At 34.3% G+C, this 25,887-nt stretch overlaps 3 protein-coding genes and 2 pseudogenes across 3 annotated transcripts; 1 reads left to right on the top strand and 4 right to left on the bottom strand.

The window, feature by feature from the left end:
- Positions 1–2,394: 2,394 nt before the first annotated feature.
- LOC107027856 (probable serine/threonine-protein kinase PBL19) lies at positions 2,395–4,213 on the bottom strand. Its single transcript, XM_027919333.1, has 3 exons — positions 3,878–4,213; positions 3,245–3,367; positions 2,395–2,460 (listed from the first exon to the last, which is right to left on the bottom strand). The coding sequence occupies exons 1-3, from the start codon at positions 4,211–4,213 to the stop codon at positions 2,410–2,412; spliced, it is 510 nt and encodes a 169-aa protein (XP_027775134.1). The 3' UTR covers positions 2,395–2,409.
- Positions 4,214–6,118: 1,905 nt separating this feature from the next.
- LOC107027855 (SNF2 domain-containing protein CLASSY 3-like) lies at positions 6,119–9,018 on the bottom strand. The gene is made up of 2 exons (XM_015228906.2): positions 8,173–9,018; positions 6,119–8,051 (listed from the first exon to the last, which is right to left on the bottom strand). Exons 1-2 carry the CDS (start codon positions 9,016–9,018, stop codon positions 6,228–6,230), a joined length of 2,670 nt encoding a protein of 889 aa, XP_015084392.1. The 3' UTR covers positions 6,119–6,227.
- A 1,420-nt stretch (positions 9,019–10,438) lies between these two features.
- Positions 10,439–15,613, top strand: LOC107027854 (annotated as a pseudogene).
- A 1-nt stretch (position 15,614) lies between these two features.
- On the bottom strand, positions 15,615–17,493 carry LOC107027853 (annotated as a pseudogene).
- A 1,958-nt stretch (positions 17,494–19,451) lies between these two features.
- On the bottom strand, positions 19,452–23,945 carry LOC107026695 (probable serine/threonine-protein kinase PBL19). The gene is made up of 5 exons (XM_015227766.2): positions 22,973–23,945; positions 21,802–22,062; positions 21,107–21,229; positions 19,810–20,289; positions 19,452–19,729 (listed from the first exon to the last, which is right to left on the bottom strand). The coding sequence occupies exons 1-5, from the start codon at positions 23,330–23,332 to the stop codon at positions 19,724–19,726; spliced, it is 1,230 nt and encodes a 409-aa protein (XP_015083252.1). The 5' UTR covers positions 23,333–23,945; the 3' UTR covers positions 19,452–19,723.
- Positions 23,946–25,887: the final 1,942 nt, after the last annotated feature.

Raw genomic sequence — 25,887 nt, 5'->3', positions numbered from 1 at the left:
TTAGTATAGGCCGAATTTCTCTTCAGTCCCTTTTAAATTTAGACCCAATTTCACCTCCAGCCTTTTAAAATTTAGGTTCAATTCACCCGACCCAAAACTTTTATCCCATCATTAATAATTTTCATTTTTTTCTTATTTATTATTTTTATTTTATCATTAATACTTTATTCTTTCTCATTAATTATTTTATTTTCTCTTTTATTCTTTCTCATTTATTATTTTTACTTTTATTTTTATATTTATTTCATCTTATCTTTTAGTAGAGTTACAATTTGGTAAATTTTTTGTTTATTTATTTATTTTGGTTAGTTTATCTTTTTTTTTATTTTTTCTCTATTTCTATAATTTTACCTTTTTAAGAAAATAAAATAGATTACTTGTGTTCTTTCCTTATTTATTATTTTTATTTTTTCTTTTATTCTTTTATCATTTATTATTTTTATTTTTGTTCATGTTATCCAATTGGGTAACCGTTTTTTTTTTTATATCATTTTTCATTTTATCCTTTATTAGAGATATCATTTGGTAATATTCATGATTTATCTCTTTGTTCTTCTTTTTTATTTTTTTTCCTATATTAGAGATATATCACATTTCGGTAATATATACTTTTATAGTATCATTTGCTAATGAATAATTTAATACAGTATATGTATATACAGTTGCAAGAAATTATCACTTGGGGCATCTATTGTAATTATTTCGGGGGCATCAATGTAAGGGGTATGTATTTGTAATTAATGTGTATTTATGTGGCATTTATTTAGTTTCCTCCATTATAAAATACTAAGGGTCAGTTTGGCCATGTGATACGAAATCAATATAAGTTGAAGTTTTGTTTAAACATGCAATTTGGAATTTTGAATTATATTTTTTCTCATAAACATAAAAAAAATCATAGGTTGTGAAATGAAAACTATCAAAACTGTCTGAATTCTATATCCAATCTTGCCAAAAAAGCAAAAGTCCATACCAGAAAAAATTCATAACAAAAGTACAATACATCATCACAAAGTTATTTATAAAAAAATTAGCATTTATTGAGCAAATTTAGTTCAATAATAAAAAATCGAACATAAGTTGTAGTCTGCTATATTTGTTGAGGCGTTTGTTAGTCAAATCATTAGTAATTATATCATCATGTTTATATTCCATGAATATTTCATCACTCCTATAGTATTCTCGAAAAAAAAAATATATCTAGATATATAGTTGTTGTTTTTTTACAACTATAAACTCGTGTGTCAATTTTTATATATGAAATTCTCAAATCAACCTTTTTTGAGAATTTGGGATTTCGATAAAAGATGAAATTGCATGTCCAAATATTAATTTCATCCCTGATTTCAAATTACAAAATGAAATCGCATGTCGAAGTACCCTAGTCTGAGAACTCATATACGTTGGAGGGGTTATCAAGAATGACACTGGTCATCTCATTATGGTTTCTCAGTCCCAACTCAATGTAAAAGCAACAATCAGGCAGAAGCAATGGCAGCACTCTATGCAATAGAATGGTGTGATCGACCTTGATACGACAAATACGATCTGGAGTTGAACTCAATGATGATTACAGATCTTGTATTCTAGTGATGCTGGAAGGGACAGTAGAATTTACAGTGAAAAGAAAAATAGATGTGTAGAGTTGTTAAAATTTTTAGGTGCCACACAGAATAGGAGCTCAGGAAGGAGTCACAAAAATTTGTTTTTTGATAACTTGGAAAACAAATGGATTTATTTACATAAACACTACAAGTAATTGCATCACTTATAATACAAAAAGAAAACTTCCCTCCTTTTGCCATACTCTCCCTAGTGTAAACATACTTAATCAAAAAGAACACATGAAGAGACCATTTCTTTTGCCAAAGAATATTACTTAACATATATATATATATATATATATTTATATAGACACTCGTTTCTTGCATAAGGGTCTTAATTTTGAGGATGAAATAAGTTTGATCCCGCGATATGTGGAGTCTTCAAGCCTGAAATAACAAGTAAAGGAAGTTAGACAGNTAGACAATATTAGCTTATTTTGAGTAAGTTGTATAGACCATATTTGAGTAGACTTGCCTGAGCTAAGGGGATCATTGGTCGTGCAGTTTCGGAGATGGTCTTCTTTTTGAGTTGGTTAGGTAAGGGAAGCTGTGTAGGCCTAGATGGACCTGCACCAGTAGCTTCAGTAGAAGTTGTTCCTTGTGATTCTTGTACTGCCTGTGTCAGTATCTCAACCACTTCGCTCATTTTTGGCCGCTCTTTGGCGTTCTTGTTTAAGCGGCTATCAGCCAGTTTAGCAATTCTCTTAGCAGCAATAAGTGAGAAGTCGTTTCGAAGCCTCGAGTCAATTATCATGCTAAATCTTCTACTATCAGCAGGAAATTGTTTTACCCAATCAACAAAGAGTTACGTATTAACAATCAGGCCATGAGAATTGAAGTCTAAAGCATGCCTAACCTGCGCAATTCAGGGCCTAAAAATGACTGTAAAGATAAACTAGCTAATAAAGTAATAAAGCACATGGTTAACATAAATAGCTAGAGATCAATGAAAACAAACAGCATGGTAACTTGAGACTGGAAAGAGGTATATGATGGCTCATCATAGCGAGAGCTAATCTGTTCAGACTCGTGTGTGGGTTCGATAAGGGTGTGGATCCAGGGGTCGGATCCTTCATGATATAAATCTCAAGATTTAGGGGTGTGGATCCAAGTTTAGATACGGGGGTGGGGATGCGGCTAAAAATTAGAGTTATATGTCTAAATTATGAGATATTGTGTGGAAAACTTACAAGGTATTCCGAAGAAAAAAAATTGATTAAGACTAGAATCCCCAAAGGTAATACAAGCAAAAGGACTGACGTAGAAATTTCTCTATACAAGGTACTCCATTTTCTCCAATTTCGTCATAGTTTTTGTCTTGATTACAGAAATCATTGTATCTATCCACAAATTTCTCTGTTGATTTTGGTAAAAGTACCCATAGTAGATTGACCAAATCTGGTACAGATCCCACACCCACGTCGTGTCGACACGGGTGAGACACTGAAAGTGAAAAGTCCGAGCAACTTCGGCGAGAAGAAGACATAAAAAGGCAGTCCCTTCAAGTATTAGCCAAAAAGACAGGTATATCTCAAATGTACAGAATTTGGCATAAAAAACCCCTACCACACCCTCTTTTCTAGGGAAGTCCACTATAAAAATTCAGCATCCATGCAAAATCAAACATTATCATCACTTACCGCTGTAGACACATGAGAGCGGTCACCAGCTGGCCCTTCCCTTGCAAGCCCAAAATCTGAAAGCCTTGCACAAAAATTCTCATCCAGTAGCACATTTGATGACTTGAAATCTCGATATATCACCTTCAATTTTAACCAAAAAGTATTCATTAAGAAAGGAAATGAAAGAAAAAGTTCAAGAGTTCTGTATAGAGATAGAAAGAAGAAAGGTGTTTTTAAGAGCACAAAATGCTTTTAGCTTTATTGGTGTTAATTATGATCATAAACACGCTACCTCTTGTCAACCATACCAACTCGTTTAATCTCTCTTGGCTTCAGAACTTAGTTGGAAATACTGATACATGTGATTTAACCAAGTTTATTTGTAACATTTTGCCAGAAAATGGAACGGGTATATACCAAATTTCTTAATAATTTAACCAAGTTTATTTGTAACATTAGAGAGCTTGATAAACAAGTCTATTATATATCTAATTGTCAGCTGGATTTCTTTTGGCATTTGAAATTAAGGATGTGACTCTGTTAACAAAGTCAGACGATATGTGTTTTCTATGTCATAAGCACAAAATCAATTGTTTTATTGATTAGCAGAATTTGAAGTGCCAGTCATTTTATCTGAGTAGCTAAGCATACCTGGACTTCTAGTCCCTCGTGCAGATAAGCCATCCCTTGTGCGGCACCAAGGATAATTTTCAATCTTGTTCTCCACGGAACTACAGGAACAGCTTTGTTGAACAGATGATCCTCTAAGCTCCTATTTTGCATGTATTCATACACCAACAGGCGCTGAATCCCTCTTTCGCCATCTGTAGCGCAATATCCCAGAAGTTTAACAAGATTAGGGTGCTCCAACACACCGAGGAATTGAACTTCTGCAATCCATTGTTGGTGGCCCTGCATAGTATATGAAGAATTAGTAACATCTATTGTCAGAGCCACAGACAAACCAACAAAGAATTGAGACGTCATAACATATAGAGAGGACAGTGAGCTTATACAACCAAACAGAAGTGGACGTTGAGCTCTTTAATTCATTAAACTCATTCAACATATGTGACAAGTAAAATAGAGCAGATAACCAGTAACAAAAGAAAATGTGCTTCCTAAACTCTAAACCTGTGGGAATCACAGTGGATTTGTATCTCAATAGGCTTAGTACATAAAAAGAAGATGTAAAGAGGAACAAAGTTAATCAATTATGGAATTCAACGTATCAATTATGGAAAAATGGAGAAAAGAAGCAAGAAAGGCAACATGTGCTGCTAGCTTAATTAACGGGAGCCTGCTTATATTCATCTCAACACCTACAATCAATACTAACATGGCACTGCCTTCATTTTGAAAGAGATTGCAACTATCTGGTCCCGAAATAAGCTTAGCTAGTGAGTCTACCATTTGCCATTCTATATTTGTCAAGCATTTCTCATGCATAACAAAACTTAATTCACATTAAAATGCATATGCAAATAGTTTTTCCAAGATTCCAATCCAAATTTAGATAACATATGCCACTGCACATTCTGTTTTACGCAGACACAAATACAACTTATCTCAATCACTTCTGATTCCAATTGCATTTTACCTCTTCACATCAAACCTCTAAATTGCGACATTTAACAAGATTGATCTTACAAAAAGCAAGAAACTTAACAGCAAAGTGAGTTCAACATCTACTATATACACTTTAAACATAACTTGAACCATGTATCAACAGTGTAATGGGGTTTAGCCCTACCATGCTTCGCCCCTGCTCGTATCGAATATGAACCGATACATACACCATAGATCAAAGGAAAAGTTTATACCTGCAATCCAAGTGTAGTAATCTGACTTGCTTACTACCTATTTTTGAATCTTATTTCTTTCCTTCTGGTTTCAGACAGTTTGATGCAAGAATGTGCAGATTCACACCTGGTTTACGAAGAATGCAGATTAGAGCTCTAAAAATGTGCAGATTCACACCTGGTTTACGAAGAATGCAGATAGTATTTTGCATCACCCACAGGATGTTCTATGTTCTTACAAGAGTTTATTTAAATTTAAAATAATACATTATATGTGTTGGATTATATACACATTTTTAAAAGTGGTGTATACTCATATCGGATTTATATGTACCAAATTTATGATTTCAATATTTATAATTGAATTTGAATGCTCCTTTTTTTAATTTGGAAAGAGAAATTTGTGCTTCTTTCCATCAGAGAAGTTAGTCTAAAGATGCTGCTGCACTTTTGTTGCTTCAAAGACTCGACGATCTACTGTTGGTTCTTCCTCATAGTTTGATAGGCTTCATAACATCTAAAGATAAACTGAAGGATGTTGCACCAGAGAATGGCGAAGCAACATACCAATATATTAAGATGTAATCAATTTGGCACAAGTGAGGCTGATAGAAAAGCTTGAGAGAACAGATTAGGCTTCAGAAAATTGAACCATTTCGACAGACAAGTGTTTAGTATCTAACAATCTATCGTGATTCTACTTTGAAGAACTTGATTCACAGTATTAACTTAAAGTACCGAGTTCATGCAAGCTCAGATAAAACTAGTATATTTTGTTGTTGATAATAATCTAATGAGACATAAATTTGGACTCTTATTGATTTGTATGCTTGGTTTTCTATTAACTTTCTTAGAGTATTGAAGTTGCTAATATATATGATGCAGGTTTTTGAAGCGTGCCTCCATTATATGTGAAGGTGACGTAAAATCAGATGGTTCAACTAGTAATCGATGGAGACTTTGTTCAGTACAACAAGTAGAAGGTTTCAAAACCTTATTTAAAATCTTAACACTTTGGTCAACTAGTTTTTTTCTTGGCACCAGAATTGGCGTACAATTAAGTTTTTCAGTCCTTCAAGCCTTATCGTGCTTACAATAAAATTTCTCACAGCAACAGCATCCTAGCCTTACAAGAAAGAGATAAAACATTTGAGCCATTTTACAAAGTTAACAAAATACACTAAAACAAGTCGGACTACCTAACTGCTCCCTTTTGAAGGTTGGCTACCAAAATTAAAGCATGTCGAAGGCACCACACGAGGTGCATGAGATAGCTTTTCAAAAATATGACGCAGGCCGTCATGCTTAACCATGCATTCTAGTATGATATCCTCTGACACAGAACATGAAGTGTTCTCTTCATTCCTGGACAGCAGTACATCTGAATGATATCTCTTTCTTGTTTGTTGTTCGATCTTGTCAACCTCCCATTTCGATGTCACTGGACAGTAAACATGAACAAATTTTGTCTGACCATTCCTGTATGCTCGACTGATGGCTTGCTGTTCTACCGAGGGATTCCAGAGAACATCAAGCAAAACCACTCTTGAGGCCCCTATTAAACTTATCCCTTCTGAGCAGGCTTTTGTCGATGCAAGAAGCACTTTTACATCACTCTTAGGATCATTCAGAGAATTTATTGATATTTGCCGCTGGTTTACATCAAGTTTCCCATCCATATAGAGAATCTCTCGGCCTAAAGTCCAGCTAAAAAGAGAATTGAGCTGCTCCTTGATCAGGTTTAGAGGATCAAGTAACTGGCTAAATATAATAACCCTCTCCTTCCACCCACCACATAGTCTAATCAGTTCAATAACAAATTTCATTTTTACCCCAATATCAGGATCCAACTGACATCTTCTTTCCTTGAGCTGACTTTCTAACTCCGAGAACTCCTTCCTATTTGCCACTAATGAAGGATGAACAGAGATCAGAGACATCAGATTTTGTTCATAAAAGGATCCCGGATTCTCTGGAACTCTTTTAAGTAACTCCTTCTGCAACTCTGTGGGTTTCAAATGTATTACTGTATCCCGTATACCTGGAAGGCCTACCTTCTTTACATTTTCGCTACATTTATGGACAAGGGGTGAAAGAATATCCCTAAGCTCTTCCAACGCTCGGGCATTCTTGTCAATTGAACTGCTAAGAGAAGCCCATTTCTGCTCCAAATCAGCAGCAAACTTTGGACTAACTACACAGAGAGTGTTGTACAGTTCTTTGATGTTATTCTGGAACGGAGTTCCAGAAAGAAGTATGCGCTTCTCTGTTTCAACCTTCTTCAGTGCTTTCCACACAAGGCTGTGCTCATTCCGAGCAGTGTGCCCCTCTTCAAGGACCAGCAGACTAGGAAACTTTAGGAGTATTTCTCTAAGCTCTTTGTTATAACCTTCTCCATCTTCTCCTGTGAGAATCCTGAACAAATCGTAACTAATTCCCAAAACACTCTTACTTTTCGCCCAGGATTTCAGCTTCACCATCCGTATAAGATGTGGATTTTTTTTCGCAGCACCGGATAAACAGTGAAAGACACCAACAGTACCTTCATCTTCCTTTAAAGAAAAGTTCTTGTTGTTCAAATTGTGGAAGGGAATATCCATCGCCCATTTTTGGAACTCCGCTTCCCAGTTAAGAAGTAAATTTGACGGAGCTATGACTACAGGCCGACACTTTGGAAACAGCTTCAGATACGACTGAAGAAACACTATGGTCAGTCGTGTTTTTCCGGTGCCAGGTGGGTGTGAGATAATGCACCCTCCCTTACTCTCCGATAGGGGTTCTCTCAACCTTTCAATCTTTGTATCTCCAGCGATGTTGTTCCACATGAACTCAAACCCTCCACGTTGATGAGGATACATAGTGGCTTTGGAACTTTGGGGAACCAAATCCCACACGGTTCCTTCTCCAAAAACGGGAGAATCCTCAGCTGCTGAAGAATCAGGAACTCTGAAGCCGTCAACATCCAAGACTGATGGGGATTCTCCAAAGCATTTTCTTTCATATCTCCCTTGAGTTCTCCGAGCCTGCAGATGTCACATAAGTTGAAGAATTTAAGAGTGAATTAAAAATAAATTTGAGGGAAGATGTATTTACCAAAATATTTGAAAAGAAAAGGGCTTGAAAGAACAAAACTCGTATACTTACAAAATCAGGGAAGATGTATTTCATCTCCAAATGGACATATGAACAAACTGAACAGAAGAGTCCTATTTGTTCATCTAGCTTAAGCTTGTGGTTCCCCATTTGACATTCACTTAATTCTCCACTCTGCATCGGCGAAACTGATGGATTCGTAAATCCAATATTTGATTCCAAGATGCACATGTTCATCTCAGAGAAAAGCTCTTCTATTTCCTTTTCCCATTCTTCTTTCTCAGGGGGAAGAGGTTCCTCGTCTTCAAATCGGAATACTAAAGGAAGTGTTTCTTTGAAAGAAACATGTTCCTTCTCTTCTGGAGGAGGGACTTCCTTGCGATCATCGACATTTTTTATTGAATCAACAACGAATTTAAGAAATTCAGTCTCTTCAAGAATCTTCTTCGGATTCTTTCGAAGAGCATCAGTTGAAGATTCGATTTCCGACTTATGGTATGAGGTTGCATCAGGATCAATCTCATCATCATCATCCTCCAACTCCTCCTCTTCCTCCTCCGCAACGCTAACAACATCAGGATCACTGCCCTCCTCCTCCTCCTCAACAATATCAACATCAACATCAGGATCAGGACCAGTCTCCTCCGATGAGGAATCATCATCATCAGATACTTCCTCAACGAAACTCTGCTTTGTCAAGTACTCAGAAGTTCCTCGACTGAACTTCCTCCTCCCATTGTTTTCCACTCCAGAATTCCCCATCTTTTTTCTTTTCCTTCCAATCGTAGAATCCCCACTTTGACTCAACTCGTTCCTCTTTTCAACAATCTCCACCATATGTTTTAAAGATTGTTGTCTAGTTCTCCTCTTTGAAACAGAGCCGTCCCCTGAATCCATCTTCCACCTGAGTCAAAAGTACATCTTTCGTCATCAATCAAAATTTAAAAAAAAAACATATACAGAAACTATACTAAACTGCATTCACAAATACCTTTTTCTGCCGGAAAATCAAAAATAGATCGCTTTGAATGCTCCAAAACTGTAAAAGAAAAACAGAGTGATATACAGTGAAGAATGAATTGAATGCATAGACACACACAACTATATATAGAGATTAAGAGCACAAACAAAGCGTGAGTTAAGAGAAGGCCTTTTAGTGTGACAGAAAAAACTTTAGTAAAGTGTGTGCATTCTGTGATACAATATTCCAAACGATGTAAAGCGTGAATGTTAACTCTTCCAACTGAGTCACATGAATTGTCAATAAAGAATTGTCTTTATTTAGAAATGGTTTTTTGGGAAAAAAAATAAAAAAAAAGGGTTGTTTTGTTTCCACTTTAATTAATTAGTGAATTTTTTTAAAAAAATTATAGTTTTAACTCATATCCTTTAGTTAAATATTGTCACTCTTATTTGTATAAATTTTTATTGATTATTTCGAGTAAAAAATTGACGATCGATTAAGAAAAATATTTCAATTATGGACATCATCATCGGCTCCCTCATATTAGGCTTTTGGCGGAAAAAAAGATGAGATTGATGATTATAGACCACTGATCTAAAAGGTTTCGGGTTTGTTTATAACCCTAGAAAAAGTAAATTAGTAAAGATATAACTTTAAAAAATAATTGTTCATCATAACAACCAAGCCTATTTTGATATGAACTATAAAGAGAAACAATTACAGCACAACTGACCAAAACCACTAATGATCATTAGACCATTAAATAAAAACTTTTTCGTTGCAGATCGTAATATTGCGACATTGCAAGCATATCTCACTAAATCGCTCACTATAATAAGAAGATAAAAACAAAGACTTAAAGTAAAGGAACCAACCATTAAAACCTCAATTTAGACACTTAGAAAATGATATTCATTATAACTCGTCGGTGTGGGAGTAGTGACAATAATTCACAACTTTGAAATATTATTGTCAAATTCTAGTGTCAACTATAAAATGACTGTAAAGAGTCTAAAGACTGAAATGTAAAACCTAAAGGCTAAACATGTCTAAGGCCTTAACTCATATAATTATAATTAATTAAATTTCTTATCGAATTATCAGGCACCCAATTAGAAATATGGACAAATCGAGACCCGAACTAATAAGCGGATAAGAAGTTTATGGTAAATTGAGATTCGAAATGTTAAGCCATTAACCTGAACCATTGACCCAATAACCAAATTATAGGTTTGATTATCGATTCAGATGGTACATTATTCTCTTGGTACGATTTCGTCTTTCTCAAAATATTTGTCATTTTGAAAGTCTAAAATCAACTTAACTATTTTCTTATCAATTTTTAGTATGCTAATGGTTATGCGATTTGACTCGGGTCCTTGTTTATGGATTCAAGGGATGGCTCAATTTCAAGATGGTCGTGACGAAATTGTAATCGTGCGATTACCAAATTGGGATACACAACATGTGAATGTGGGTGTGAAACATGGGTGGACGATGGGACTCACGAGAAATGGCCTTTCGTTGTGGACTAGCGAGAAATAGACTAACGAGAAATGGCCTGATGTTGTTACTATTAAGGAGGAGGAGAATAATGATCTTGATGTTGTTATCGCTACGGAAGAGGAAGAGGAGGTAGAGATTGAACCTGATGTTGTTGTCGTTGCGGAGGAGGAGGTGGAGAGTGATCCTGATGTTGTTAACGTGGCAGGAGGGGGAGGATGTGAAGACTAAACCTGATGATGTTAACAATGCGGAGGAGGAGAAGGGTCCTAAAGTTATTATCGTTACAAAAGAGGGGGAGGAGGTGACTAAACCTGATGTTGTTACGTTGCGGAAGAGGAGGATGAGGATAATGAGGATGAGCAAATAGATCATGACGTTTTTATCACTGAGCAGAAGACGTCTCATATGTTGAATGCAACAGATGAGGTTGTTTCTTCCAAGTCAAACATGTGCAGGATAGAGGTAAAACCCAAAAAGTTTACGGATACAACCTCGTATTCTAAATATATATCATATATTATTATAAATGAGAATCAAAAAGTTGAAAGTTGAAATACCAAAATAACCCTATATAGTTGAGTTACTACAATAATACCGTTATATTATTATTATTAATTATTATTATTAAATAGTAATTTAAGTTCCATAATAGAAAATTTTTACATACCACTAAAATGTTACCGTAATAATTTGAAGTGCATTTATGAGTATTCCTTTTGCTATTATCATTGAGTTGCATTAACAATTTTTCTTCTTAATTGCTGAATTTTGAGCACTTAAAACAATTACCGTTTTAGATTAAAAAAACTTAAACATTTGATCATATGAAGAGAGAGGTTAGAACATATGGAGATATTCATACAATATCAATATCTAATTGAAGAGAATACATGGTTAGATGTCACAATTTATTATTTTTCACTTCTTAATGACTTTAATTGCTAAACTTTTTAGCTTCTACAATTAAATAAATTCATTCACAACCTTTCATATACACAATTTCTCTCTTTATAAATTGAATAGAAAATATTGGTCCATTACACTTTATATTTTCACATCTTATAGTTCTTATGTAATCTTTTATTCATTGGTCATTTTTTTCATTTTGTATGGTAATATAGTGTTAGATATTTGGCAATCTTGACAAATCATATAATTTAAGTAGTAATCTTTTTTTTAACCAATAATATAGTGTATCCCACATGATTAAAAGAAAAAGTTTTTATCAATACAATCAGAAATTATTCAGATTCTATTGATCTTTGCAAGTTGCAACCTTAGTTGAATGTTTTACCAGAAACATCATTTTTACCCTTTAAATATTGTATAATGCATCAATTATTCTAAAATAATTATATCATTTGAAATATTTAGTATTAAATAACATGGGATACACGTGCAACGTACGTGTTCGAGAACTAGTTATAAATAAGTGAGAGCGCCGCAGTGTACCCTGCTAAATAAATCATACAAGACAGCATAGACGATATCTCCCCCACCCCCACCACCGAAATGTATTTTTCTGTTGATTAATAGAGAAAGGAAGTTGGATAAAGAAGACAATTGAGGTATGTCATTTATGCTAAAATGAGGTATTTGCAATTCATTTATGCTAGTGCTAACTAGGGGTCTACATAAATCGGTTTGGTATTTCAATTAAAAAATCTAAACCAATTATGTTGACTTATTAAATCTAAAAGTCAAATCAAATCACGTAAAGTCAATTTTTTTCGATTTTGGTTGGGTCTTTCCGTTTTTAGGTTTTTTTGGTTTTTTACAATAATACGGTGTTTGAAAAGGAAATCAAATATATTTTCACTTAACTGTGTGATAAGCTAAACTTAAGAAATGTTAAATGAATAGAAATTTTTCGTAAAATCGATTAAATTTACATGAGTACAAATTTTTTTTTTTGAAATATCAAGGTTCATTATATTATATTAAATTAATAAGATAAAAGGATACGGTCAAACTGAATACAAACTTAAATTTTTATTTACTATGTCCGTTAACAAATTTATTTTACTAAATTCAAAAATCCAAAAATTATACTTTAAAAGTCTAAAAAGTTACCTAACTTTAATAAATTACATGACCCATTTTTTTTACCCCTCAAGACCTAACCCAAATGAAAAATAACTCAAACATGTATTTTTTTATACCCAAGAATTAATTGTTTTAAATAAAAAACCAAACAATGACCTAACCCAAATGAAAAATAACTCAAACATGTATTTTTCTATACCCAAGAATTAATTGTTTTAAATAAAAAACCAAACAATTTCTTTTACATTTTTTTGGGATATAGGGGGAGGGGCACTGGTAGGTGGTTTGGGCTGATAAAAAACACTTTAAAAATATTTTGTTTTTAAAGCTTTTAACAAGATCCCCACTATAATATGAGTATCTATATTATCTACTGGGTAACTTTTTTTTTACCCATTTATAAATGATTCGAGTACTTCATTCATTTTTGATCGACTCAACTCGCTCGTTCGTCACTCCTACATGTTATTATCCTTTGTAATACATTTTGAATTACAACATTTTAGTCACATTAGTGTTTCACACTACTCTTTTAGTACGACTTTCTAAAAAAAAATTAGTATGCTAATGGTTATGCGATTTGACGCAGGTGCATACTTATGGATTCAGGGGATGGCTCTGCTTCAAGATGGTTTTGTCGAAAGTGTAAGCGTGCCATTACCAAAATGGGATACACAGCTTGTGAATGTGGGTGTAAAACATGGGTAAACGATGGGACTAATGAGAAATGACTCATCGTGGATATCCCATTGGCGAGTCCTCCACTTAACAATAAAGGTCCGATTCTTCGTAGTGATGACAGGGAGTCTAAATAGGACTGTGAAGTTGTTGGAAGGAAAAGAAGCATGATGGACCCTGCTAAGACTGAAAACCAAAACAAAGGCCGAACATATTTTCTTCGGCCACGCTATATGGACAGGTCTAAGAGTATGAATGAGAAATCATCTGATGATGAGGAGTCGGATGAGTAGGGGTCTGATCACGAGGACTGCGATGATCAGAATAAACTTTCTCCTTCTGAAGAGAAGGAACATGTTCCTGTCAAAGAAACAATTCCTTAAGTATTTCGATTTGAAGACGAGGACCCCGTTCTCCCAGTGAAAGAAGAATACGAAAAGGAAATCGAAGATTATTTTGCTGAAATGGAGATGTGTTTGTTGGAAAAACGGATAAGCCTTACAAATTCTTCACCTGTTTTGCAGATGCAAAGTGAAAAAATAAGTGACTGTCAGATGGGGAATCACAAGCTTAAGATAGATGAACAAATTGGACACATCTGTTCAGTTTGTTCACATGTGATTTTGGAAATAAAGTACATCTTCCCTGATTTTGTAAGTATACGAGTTTTGTTCTGTCGAGCACTTTTTTTTAAAAAAAAACAATCTAAATGTATGATAGTTTTATTATCTTTAGTTTATCTCCGAGAGTCGCCATCAATTTTCAGAGCTTCTGATTCTTCTGCAGACCAAGATTCAGCTATTTATGAAGTAGAAGGAACGGTGTAGGATTTCGTTTCCCCAAATGTTAAAGCGGCAATGTATCCTCATCAACGTGGAGGATTCAAGTTTATGTGGAAACACATTGCTGGAGCTATAAAATATGAGAGGCTGAGAGAGCCCCTATCTAAGAGTAGGGGAGGATGCATTATCTCACACCCACCTGGCACCGGGGAAACCCGACTCACCATTGTGTTTCTTCAGTCTCTTTTGAAGATGTATCCGAAGAGTCGACCTATAATCATAGCTCCATCAAGTTTGCTTCTTAATTGGAAACCGAGTTCCAGAAATGGGAGGTTGACATTCCCTTCTACAATTTGAACCGTAAAGAAATCTCCTCCCAAGAAGAAGAAGCTACAGTTCGTGTCTTTGGTTGTTTATCCGATGCAGGAAGAAAAGACACACAGTTTATACGTTTGGTGAAGCTGAAATCCAAACCTGAAAGTAATAGTGTTTTGGGAATAAGTTATGACTTGTTCAGGAATCTCACGGTAGAAGATGGAGAAGTTAATGCCAAAGTGATACGAGAAATGCTTCTAAAATCACCTGGTCTTCTGGTCCTTGAAGAAGGGCACACTGCCCGGGATGAGAACAGTCGTGTGTGGAAAGCAATGAAAAAGGTTGAAACAGAGAAGCGGATACTTTTGTCTGGAACTCCGTTCCAGAATAATATCAAAGAATTTTACAACACTCTGAGCATAGTTTGTCCAAAATTTGCTGCAAATTCGGAGCAGAAATGGGCTTCTCTGAGCAGTTCCATCGACAATAATCTCCGAGCATTGGAAGAGCTTAGGGATATTATTGCACCAATTGTGCATACGTGCAGTGAAGATGTAAAAAAGGTAAGCCTTCCGGGTTTAAAAGTACGGTGATACACTTGAAGCCCACAGATTTGCAGAAGGAGTTGCTTAAGAGAATTCCAGGTAATCTTGTCTCCCTTTCCAATCTGTTGTCTCTGATCTCTGTTCATCCTTCATTAGTGGCAAACAGGAAGGAGTTCTCTGATTTAGAAAGTCAGCTCATTGAAAGAAGATATCAGCTGGATCCTGATATTGGAGTAAAAACTAAGTTTGTTGTTGAATTAATCAAACTCTGCGATGGGCCGAAGGAGAGGGTTATAATAATTAGCCAATTACTTGAGCCTCTAAAGCTGATCAAGGAGCAACTCATTTTTCTCTTTGGCTGGACTTTAGACCGAGAGATTCTATATATGGATGGGACACTTGATGCAAAGCAGCGGCAGATATCAATAAATTCTCTTAATTATCCTAAAAGTGATGTCAAAGTACTTCTTGCATCAATAAAAGCCTGTTCGGAAGGAATAAGTCTTATAGGGGTATCAAGAGTGGTTTTGCTTGACGTTCTCTGGAATCCCTCAGTAGAACAGCAAGCCATCAGTCGAGCATACAGGAATGGTCAGACAAAATTATATCATGTTTACTGTCCAGTGACATCGAAATGGGAGGTTGAAAAGATCGAACCTCCCATTTTGATGTTACCGGATAGTAAACATGCACAAATTTAGTCTGACCTTTCCTGTAGGCTCGACTGATAGCTTGTTGTTCTACCGAGGAATTCCAGTGAATGTCAAGCAAAACCACTCTTGAGTCCCCTATTAGACTTATCCCTTCTGAGCAGGCTTTTGTCGATGCAAGAAGCACTTTGACATCACTCTTAGGGTCATTAAGAGAATTTATTGATATCTGCCGCTGGTTTACATCAAGTTTCCCATCCATATAGAGAATTTCTCGGCCTAAAGTCCAGCTAAAGAGAGAATTGAGCTGCTCCTTGATCAGGTTTAGAGGAGCAAGTAACTAGCTAAATATTATAACCCTCTCCTTCCACCCACCACATAGTCTGATCAGTTCGATAACAAATTTCATTTTTACCCCAATATCAGGATCCAACCGACATCTTCTTTCCTTGAGCTGGCTTTCTAACTCAGAGAATTCCTTCCTATTTGCCACTAATGAAAGATGAACAGAGATCAGAGACATCAGATTTTGTTCATAAAAGGATCCCGAATTCTCTGGAACTCTTTTAAGTAACTCCTTCTGCAACTCTGTGGGCTTCAAATGTATTATTGTATCCAGTATACCCGGAAGGCCTACCTTCTTTACATTTTCCTTACATTTATGAACAAGGGGTGAAAGAATATCCCTAGGCTCTTCCAACGCTCGGGCATTCTTGTCAATGGAACTGCTAAGAGAAGCCCATTCCTGCTCTAAATCAGCAGCAAACTTTGGACTAACTACACAGAGAGTGTTGTACAGTTCTTTGATGTTATTCTGGAACGGAGTTCCAGAAAGAGGGAGAATCCTCATCTGCTGAAGAATCAGGAACTCTGAAGCCGTCAACATCGAAGACTGATGGGGATTCTCCAAAGCATTTTCTTTCGTACCTCCCTTGAGTTCTCCGAGCCTGCAGATGACACATAAGTTGAAGAATTTAAGAGTGAATTATAAATAAATTGGAGGGAAGATGTATTTACAAAAATATTTCAAAAGAAAAGGGCTTGAAAGAACAAAACTCGTATACTTACAAAATCAGGGAAGATGTATTTCATCTCCAAATGGACATATGAACAAACTGAACAGAAGAGTCCTATTTGTTCATCTAGCTTAAGCTTGTGGTTCCCCATTTGACATTCACTTAATTCTCCACTCTGCATCGGCGAAACTGATGGATTCGTAAATCCAATATTTGATTCCAAGATGCACATGTTCATCTCAGAGAAAAGATTTTCTATTTCCTTTTCCCATTCTTCTTTCTCAGGGGGAAGAGGTTCCTCGTCTTTAAGTCGGAATACTAATGGAAGTGTTTCTTTGAAAGAAACATGTTCCTTCTCTTCTGGAGCAGGGACTTCCTTGCGATCATCGACATTTTTTATTAAATCAACAATGAATTTAAGAAACTTAGTCTCTTCAAGAATCTTTTCGGATTCTTTTGAAGAGCATCAGTTGAAGATTTGATTTCCGACTTATAGTATGAGGTTGCATCAGGATCAGTCTCCTCCTCCAACTCCGCATCTTCCTCCTCCGCAACTATACCAACATCAGGATCACTGCCCTCCTCAACAATATCAACATCAACATCAGGACCAGTCTCCTCCGATGACGAATCATCATCAGATACTTCCTCAATGAAAATCTGCTTTGTTAAGCACTCAGAATTTCCTCTACTGAACTTCCTCCTCCCATTGTTTTCCACTCCAGAAGTCTCCATCTTTTTTCTTTTCCTTCCATTCGTAGAATCCCCACTTTGACTCAACTCGTTCCTCTTTTCAACAATCTCCACCATATGTTTTAAAGATTGTTGTCTAGTTTTCTTCTTTGGAACATAGTCGTCCCCTGAATCCATCTTCCTCACCTGAGTCAAAAGTACATCTTTCGTCATCAATCAAAATTAATAAAAAAAACATATATAGAAACTAAAATAAACTAAACTGCATTTACAAATACCTTTTTCTACCGGAAAATCAAAAACAGATCGCTTTGAATTCTTCAAAACTGTAAAAGAAACACAGAGTAATATACATTGAAGAATGAATTGAATGCATAGATACACACAACTATATATAGAGAGTAAGAGCACAAACAAAGCGTGAGTTAAGAGAAGGCCTTTTAGCGTGACAGAAAAAACGTTAGTAAAGTGTGTGCATTCTGTGATACAATATTCCAAACGATGTAAAGCGTGAATGTTAACTCTTCCAACTTAGTCACATGAATTGTCAATAAAGAATTGTCTTTTTTAAAAAAGAGTATTTTGGGGGGAAAATAAAAATAAAATAGTTTTTTTGTTTCCACTTTAATTCAATTAGTGAATTTTTTTAAAAAATCATATCCTTTAGTTAAATATTGTCGCTTTTATTTATGTAAATTCTTATAATTATTTCGAGTAAAAAATTGACAATCGATTAAGAAAAATATTTCAATTATGGACATCATCATCTGCTCCCACATATTAGGTTTTTGGCGGAAAAAAAAATGAGATTGATGATTATAGACCACTGACCTAAAAGGTTTCGGGTTTGTTTATGACCCTAGAAAAAGTAAATTAGTAACTTTTATCCTATTATTAATAATTTTCATTTTTTTCTTATTTATTATTTTTATTTTATCATTAATACTTTATTCTTTCTCATTAATTATTTTATTTTCTCTTTTATTCTTTCTCATTTATTATTTTTATTTTTATTTTTATTTCATCTTATCTTTTAGTAGAGTTACAATTTGGTAATTTTTTTGTTTATTTATTTATTTTGGTTAGTTTATCTTCTTTTTATTTTTTCTCTATTTCTATATTTTTACCTTTTTAAGAAAATAAAATAAATTACCTGTGTTCTTTCCTTATTTATTATTTTTATTTTCTCTTTTATTCTTTTATCTTTTATTATTTTTATTCTAGTTCATGTTATCCAATTGGGTAACAATTTTTTTTTATTTTTTTCTATATCATTTTTCATTTTATCCTTTATTAGAGATATCATTTGGTAATACTCATTATTTATCTCTTTGTTCTTCTTTTTTATTTTCTTTTTTCCTTTATTAGAGATATATCACATTTTGATAGTATATACTTTTATAGTATCATTTACTAATGAATAATTTATATACAAGATACATAAAAAGAATCACAGGTTGTGAAATGAAAACTATCAAAACTGTCTCAATTCTTTATCCAATCTTGCCAAAAAAGCAAAAGTCCATACCATAAAAAAATTCATAACAAAAGTACAATACATCATCACAAAGTTATTCTTAAAAAAAATTAGCATTTATCGAGCAAATTTAGTTCAATAATAAAAAATCGAACATAAGTTGTAGTCTGCTATACTTGTTGAGGCGTTTGCTAATCAAATCATTTGTAATTATATCATCATGTTTATATTCCATGAATATTTCATCACTCCTATAGTATTCTCGATAAAAAAAAATATATCTAGATATATAGTTGTTTTTTTTTATAACTATAAACTCGTGTGTCAATTTTTATATATGAAATTCTCAAATCAACCTTTTTTGAGAATTTGGGATTTTGATAAAGATGAAATTGCATGCCAAATATTAATTTCATCTCTAATTTCAAATAAAAAAATGAAATCGCATGTCGAAGTACCCTAGTCTGAGAAATTATATACGTTGGAGGGGTTATACTACTGATACGACAAATACGATCTAGAGTTGGACTCAATGATGATTACAGATCTTGTGTATTCTACTGATGCTGGAAGGGACAGTAGAATTTCCAGTGAAAAGAAAAACAGATGTAGAGTTGTTAAGATTTTTAGGTGCCACACAGAATAGGAGCTCAATAAGGAGTCACAAAAATTTGTTTTTTGATAACTTGGAAAACAAATGGATTTATTTACATAAACACTACAAGTACTTGCATCATTTATAATACAAAAAGAAAGCTTCCCTCCTTTTGCCATACTCTCCCTAGTGTAAACATACTTAATCAAAAAGAACACACTTTTGCCAAAGAATATTACTTAACATATATATATACGTATATAGACACTCGTTTCGTGCATACGGGTCTCAATTTTGAGGATGAAATAAGCTTGATCCCGCGATATGTGGAGTCTTCAAGCCTGAAATAGCAAGTAAAGGAAGTTAGACAATATTAGCTTATTTTGAGTAAGTTGTATAGACCATATTTGAGTAGACTTGCCTGAGCTAAGGGGATCATTGGTCGTGCAGTTTCGGAGATGGTCTTCTTTTTGAGTTGGTTAGGTAAGGGAAGCTGTGTAGGCCTAGATGGACCTGCACCAGTAGCTTCAGTAGAAGTTGTTTCTTGTGATTCTTGTACTGCCTGTGTCAGTATCTCAACCACTTCGCTCATTTTTGGTCGCTCTTTGGCGTTCTTGTTTAAGCAGCTATCAGCCAGTTTAGCAATTCTCTTAGCAGCAATAATTGAGAAGTCGTTTCGAAGCCTCGAGTCAATTATCATGCTAAATCTTCTACTATCAGCAGGAAATTGTTTTACCCAATCAAGAAGTTTCTGCTCGTTCACAGGACGGCTCCTTTCCAATGTTCGCCTGCCTGAGAGAATCTCATAGAGGACAACTCCAAAGCTCCATACATCACTCTTAACTGATAGATGTCCAGTTTCAACATATTCAGGGGCAGCATATCCTAAAGTCCCCACCGGCTAAGAACAAAGAGTTACGTATTAACAATCAGGCCATGAGAATTGAAGTCTAAAAATGTGTGTAAAGATAAACTAGCTAGTAAAGTAATAAAGCACATGGTTAACATAAATAGCTAGAGATCAATGAAAACAAACAGCATGGTAACTTGAGACTGGAAAGAGGTATATGATGGCTCATCATAGCGAGAAGCTAATTTGTTCAGACTCGTGTGTGGGTTCGATAAGGGTGTGGATCCAGGTGTCGGATCCTTCATGATATAAATCTTAAGATTTATTGTTGTGGATTCAAGTTTAGATACGGGGGTGGGGATGCGGCTAAAAATAGAGTTATATCTCTAAATTATGAGATATTGTGTGGAAAACTTACAAGGTATTCCGAAGAAAAAATATTGATTAAGACTAGAATCCCCAAAGGTGATACAAGCAAAAGGACTGACATAGAAATTTCTCTATACAAGGTACTCCATTTTCTTCAATTTCTTCTTAGTTTTTGTCTTGATTATAGAAATCATTGTATCTATCCCAAATTTCTCTGTTGATTTTGGTAAAAGTACCCATAGTAGATTGACCAAATCTGGTACAGATCCCACACCCACGTCGTGTTGACACGGGTGAGACACTGAAAGTGAAAAGTCCGAGCAACTTAGGCGAGAAGAAGACATAAAAAGGCAGTCCCTTCAAGTATTAGCCAAAAAGGCAGGTATATCTCAAATGTACAGAATTTGGCATAAAAAAACCCCTACCACACCCTCTTTTTTAGGGAAGTCGACTACAAAAATTCAGCATCCATGCAAAATCAAACATTATCATCACTTACCGCTGTAGACACGTGAGAGCGGTCACCAGCTGGCCCTTCCCTTGCAAGCCCAAAATCTGAAAGCCTTGCACAAAAATTCTCATCCAGTAGCACATTTGATGACTTGAAATCTCGATATATCACCTTCAATTTTAACCAAAAAGTATTCATTAAGAAAGGAAATGAAAGAAAAAGTTCAAGAGTTCTGTATAGAGATAGAAAGAAGAAAGGTGTTTTCAGGAGCACAAAATGTTTTTAACTTTATTGGTGTTAATTATGATCATAAACATGCTACCTCTTGTCAACCACGCCAACTCGTTTAATCTCTCTTGGCTTCAGAACTTAGTTGGAAATACTGATATTGTGAATTAACCAAGTTTAAATGTAACATTTTGCCAGAAAATGGAACGGGTATATACCAAATTTCTTAATAATTTAAAGAAGGCAAAGCATCTCGACTAACCCCCGACAACACACTGCTACAAATTCATCAACTTGATTAAATGGAAAAAAAAACGTAATTAGAGAGCTTGATAAACAAGTCTATTATATATCTAATTGTCAGCTGGATTTCTTTTGGCATTTGAAATTAAGGATGTGACTCTGTTAACAAAGTCAGACGATATGTGTTTTCTATGTCATAAGCACAAAATCAATTGTAACCTGATTAGCAGAACTTGAAGTGCCAATCATTTTATCCGAGTAGTTAAGCATACCTGGACTTCTAGTCCCTCGTGCAGATAAGCCATCCCTTGTGCGGCACCAAGGATAATTTTCAATCTTGTTCTCCAAGGAACTACAGGTACAGCTTTGTTGAACAGATGATCCTCTAAGCTCCTATTTTGCATGTATTCGTAAACCAACAGGCGCTGAATCCCTCTTTCGCCATCTGTAGCGCAATATCCCAGAAGTTTAACAAGATTAGGGTGCTCCAACACACCGAGGAATTGAACTTCTGCAATCCATTGTCGGTGGCCCTGCAGAGTATATGAAGAATTAGCAACATCTATTGTCAGAGCCACAGACAAACCAACAAAGAATTGAGACGTCATAACATATAGAGAGGACAGTGAGCTTATACAACCAAACAGAAGTGGACGTTGAACTCTTTAATTCATTAAACTCATTCAACATATGTGACAAGTAAAATAGAGCAGATAACCAGTAACAAAAGAAAATGTGCTTCCTAAACTCTAAACCTGTAGGAATCACAGTGGCTTTGTATCTCAATAGGCTTAGTACATAAAAAGAAGATGTAAAGAGGAACAAAGTTAATCAATTATGGAATTCAACGTATCAATTATGGAAACATGGAGAAAAGAAGCAAGAAAAGCAACATGTGCTGCTAGCTTAATTAACGGGAGCCTGCTTATATTCATCTCAACACCTACAACCAATACTAACATGGCACTGCCTTCATTTTGAAAGAGATTGCAACTATCTGGTCCCGAAATAAGCTTAGCTAGTGAGTCTACATTTGCTGTTCTATATTTGTCAAGCATTTCTCATGCATAACAAAACTTAATTCACATTAAAATGCATATGCAAATAGTTTTTCCAAGATTCCAATCCAAATTTAGATCACATATGCCACTGCACATTCTGTTTTACGCAGACACAAATACGACTTATCTCAATCACTTCTGATTCCAATTACATTTTACCTCTTCACATCAAATCTCTAAATTGCGACATTTAACAAGATTGATCTTACAAAAAGCAAGAAACTTAACAGCAAAGTGAGTTCAACATCTACTATATACACTTTAAACATAACTTGAACCATGTATCAACAGTGTAATGGGGTTTATCCCTACCATGCTTCGCCCCTGCTCTTATCGAATATGAAACGATACATACACCATAGATCAAAGGAAAAGTTTATACCTGCAATCCAAGTGTATTTAGTTTCTTAACAGCAACCACAATAGGATCACCCTTTCCACTAGAAGGCTGAATTGAACCTTTATACACACTCCCAAAACCACCTTCCCCAATCTTTAGCAATCTATTGAAATTCCTTGTAGCCTCCTTAAGCTCAGAGAGAGTAAAAACCCTCAAATTTCGCTCTCTTTCTCTATACATTTCCGGTATACTTCGAGGAGATGAAACTGAACCTGTCGACCTAGTTACCCTATTTCCTTCTGAATTACCATTTCTCCTACTTTCATTACTCAATTCTGGTGCTGATTCCCCTCTCCTACGAGACCTCGATTTATCTTTGAATATATAAAAACACTTCAGCATTTTGCTTAAAGCTTGAAAATTCCAACACCCCAATAGGGTTAAAAAAAAAAAGTTTTGTTTTTCTTTAAGCTTCTGCTACTCTTATCAAGTCAATAACTCGGGAAAGACAAAAAATTGATGATAAATAGTGAAAAGATACCAACTTTCTGCAGCTGAAAAAGGAACAAAACTAGAACAAAGCAAAGAAAAAATGAAAATATGTGTGGAAGGAACAGAGAAAAGTCAATCAAAAAGTGGGAACTGGTAGCTTTTACACCAAAAAGGGGACAAAATTTCAAGTGGGTATAAGTAAAAAAAGCAAGAAAACTCAAAAACCAGAGAAACCCATATGAGAAAACAGAAGAAAAACAAGAAAAGCTCAAAACCCCACTTCAGAATTGTAAAGAATAAGCAATATATATTGAAATAAACTGTAAAAAAAACAAGAATTTTGCAGCTGTATAAGTAGTCAAATGTTGAAAATGGATTAAACAAGCGTGACATAAGAATGTAAAGATTATAGAGAGAGAGAGAGAGAAAGAGCGTGTTAACGTGTATGAAAGGAAAAGGAGTAAGGAAGGACAAAACTTGAGAAGACTACAAAAATATCGATGTGCTATTGAAGACGATGATGACCAAGAAAATATGGAGAAATGAAATCAACCTATTCTTTTAGAGCCTTGTTTGGTTTTAAAATAAGTTATATCGCGATATAATTATTATGGCGATTTTATTCTAATCCAACATAAGATGGATTTATTTTAAAATCAAACGAGTTCTTGATAGTAGTACTAATATAAATCTTTCTTTAAAGGATCGTTTGGTTTATAGGTAACGTATAAATTATTTTTGTTGGATGTCTAGTTTGTTTCAAACATATTATGATAATTAGGTTATAATCTATTGATTGTGTCAATAACTTCTTTTCTTTTTTTTAACGTTCGAAGAATTTATAATGAATCTATTGATTTTTATCGTTTTCGTTATTGTTGTTGGATTAGTAATCAGGGTTGCTTCTAGTGGACTTGAAGTTGGTCAATGGATTGTGTCGGTCAAGCTGTAGAGGATATTGCGAGACAGCTTAAAACACAAGGGGGAAATATGAGATACTTTTGTTGCGTAGTTAAATTTTTATATCAATTTATGAACGGATTATAGCGTTAATGAAATTATATTTGGATATGCATAACACTTCGAAAATAAGTTCAAATTTTGTAAATTTGGGGGAAAAAATCATCTATCCAAATCAGCTTTTCCTATTTAAATATTAACCAAAACATTATTATAATATATAATGTAATTTATTTGGAAAAAAGAAGAACTCATATCCAAACAGGTCCTAATATTTTTTTTTAAATTGTACTATGATTACTATTTTTTTAAAATAAAAAAAGGTACTATGAGTAGGGGAAAAAAAGTATTCTTGTGTACTTTTTTTTCTTTTTTCTTTTTTTTTTAGAAAAATATTATTTTCTTGCTGGTTGTCTGAAGAGGATTTCTTGGATAATTCATAATATAAGTGGACCAATATTTGATAATGATGTTTGTATGATTTTAAAATAAAAATATTTGACGAGAAAATGTCAAATACAGCGTGTTTATGTTTTCCACAGCTTATGTTTAATTTAATAGTCATTTTTATTATTATTTTCAAATAAAAAATAGTGTTGCTTTTGCAATTGAAAATTCCATTAATTTCTTTTTTGTTTTTTTTCTCTGATAATGAAATTTCTAAAACAGTTAAAAGACCGTTGAACGCGTTTTGGCGCGAGTCCATGTCTTGAGGCTTCATAAGGGAAAGATTAGTATACTAAGTAAGACATTAAAATTAAAGATGAAGAATTTTTTTTTTATTTTTCACGTTGTGTATCGATAATCGCATTATATTAGAGAATTGAAGTTCAACTATTTTGAATTCTTACTTCATAGGGTCTTATTCGGGAGAAACACTTTCTATTAAGGATTTTTTCATAATTAAGTTTAAATTTGAAATTTTGATTAAGGGAGTAGCAGGCTCATCTAATAACTCGTGCGTGGTAAAATATAATGAGCAATTACTAACAAAGGAGTTTGAAATCTTGATATTTTTAAATAAAACTGATTTGAGAATTAAAAGTACCAATATGTAGGAGTGGACATCATACGGTAGATATTGAATTATAATATCGAATTAAAAACTTTATTCCGCTATATCGATATTCTGATATTTGAAATAAATATAAAATAATTTTGATACTCCATGTACGATATTCAATATTTATTTTATTTTTCAAAAAAAAAAAAATGAAATACTGAATACCATATCAAAGTATTAGAAGTTATGCACCAACATAGGTTATGGTGCAGTGATGTGACTGTTTCATCCTAAATTAGAGGACTCCGATTCTTGTTGGGAGTCCACCTCTAAATGTGTCCTATAATGTACAATACAAATTTAATCGAAACTTCAATATTATAGACTACCGACATTGAAATGAAAATAAAAAAAACAATAGAAGTTATACACAGAATTCATATATATATATATATAGATTAGTATTGTAATAAGCTAAGAACAATATATAAAATAGTTTACT

The sequence above is a fragment of the Solanum pennellii genome, chromosome 8, assembly GCF_001406875.1.
Source record: "Solanum pennellii chromosome 8, SPENNV200".
Classification (NCBI taxonomy): Eukaryota; Viridiplantae; Streptophyta; class Magnoliopsida; order Solanales; family Solanaceae; genus Solanum; species Solanum pennellii.
This window is presented reverse-complemented; position numbering and strand designations above follow the sequence as displayed.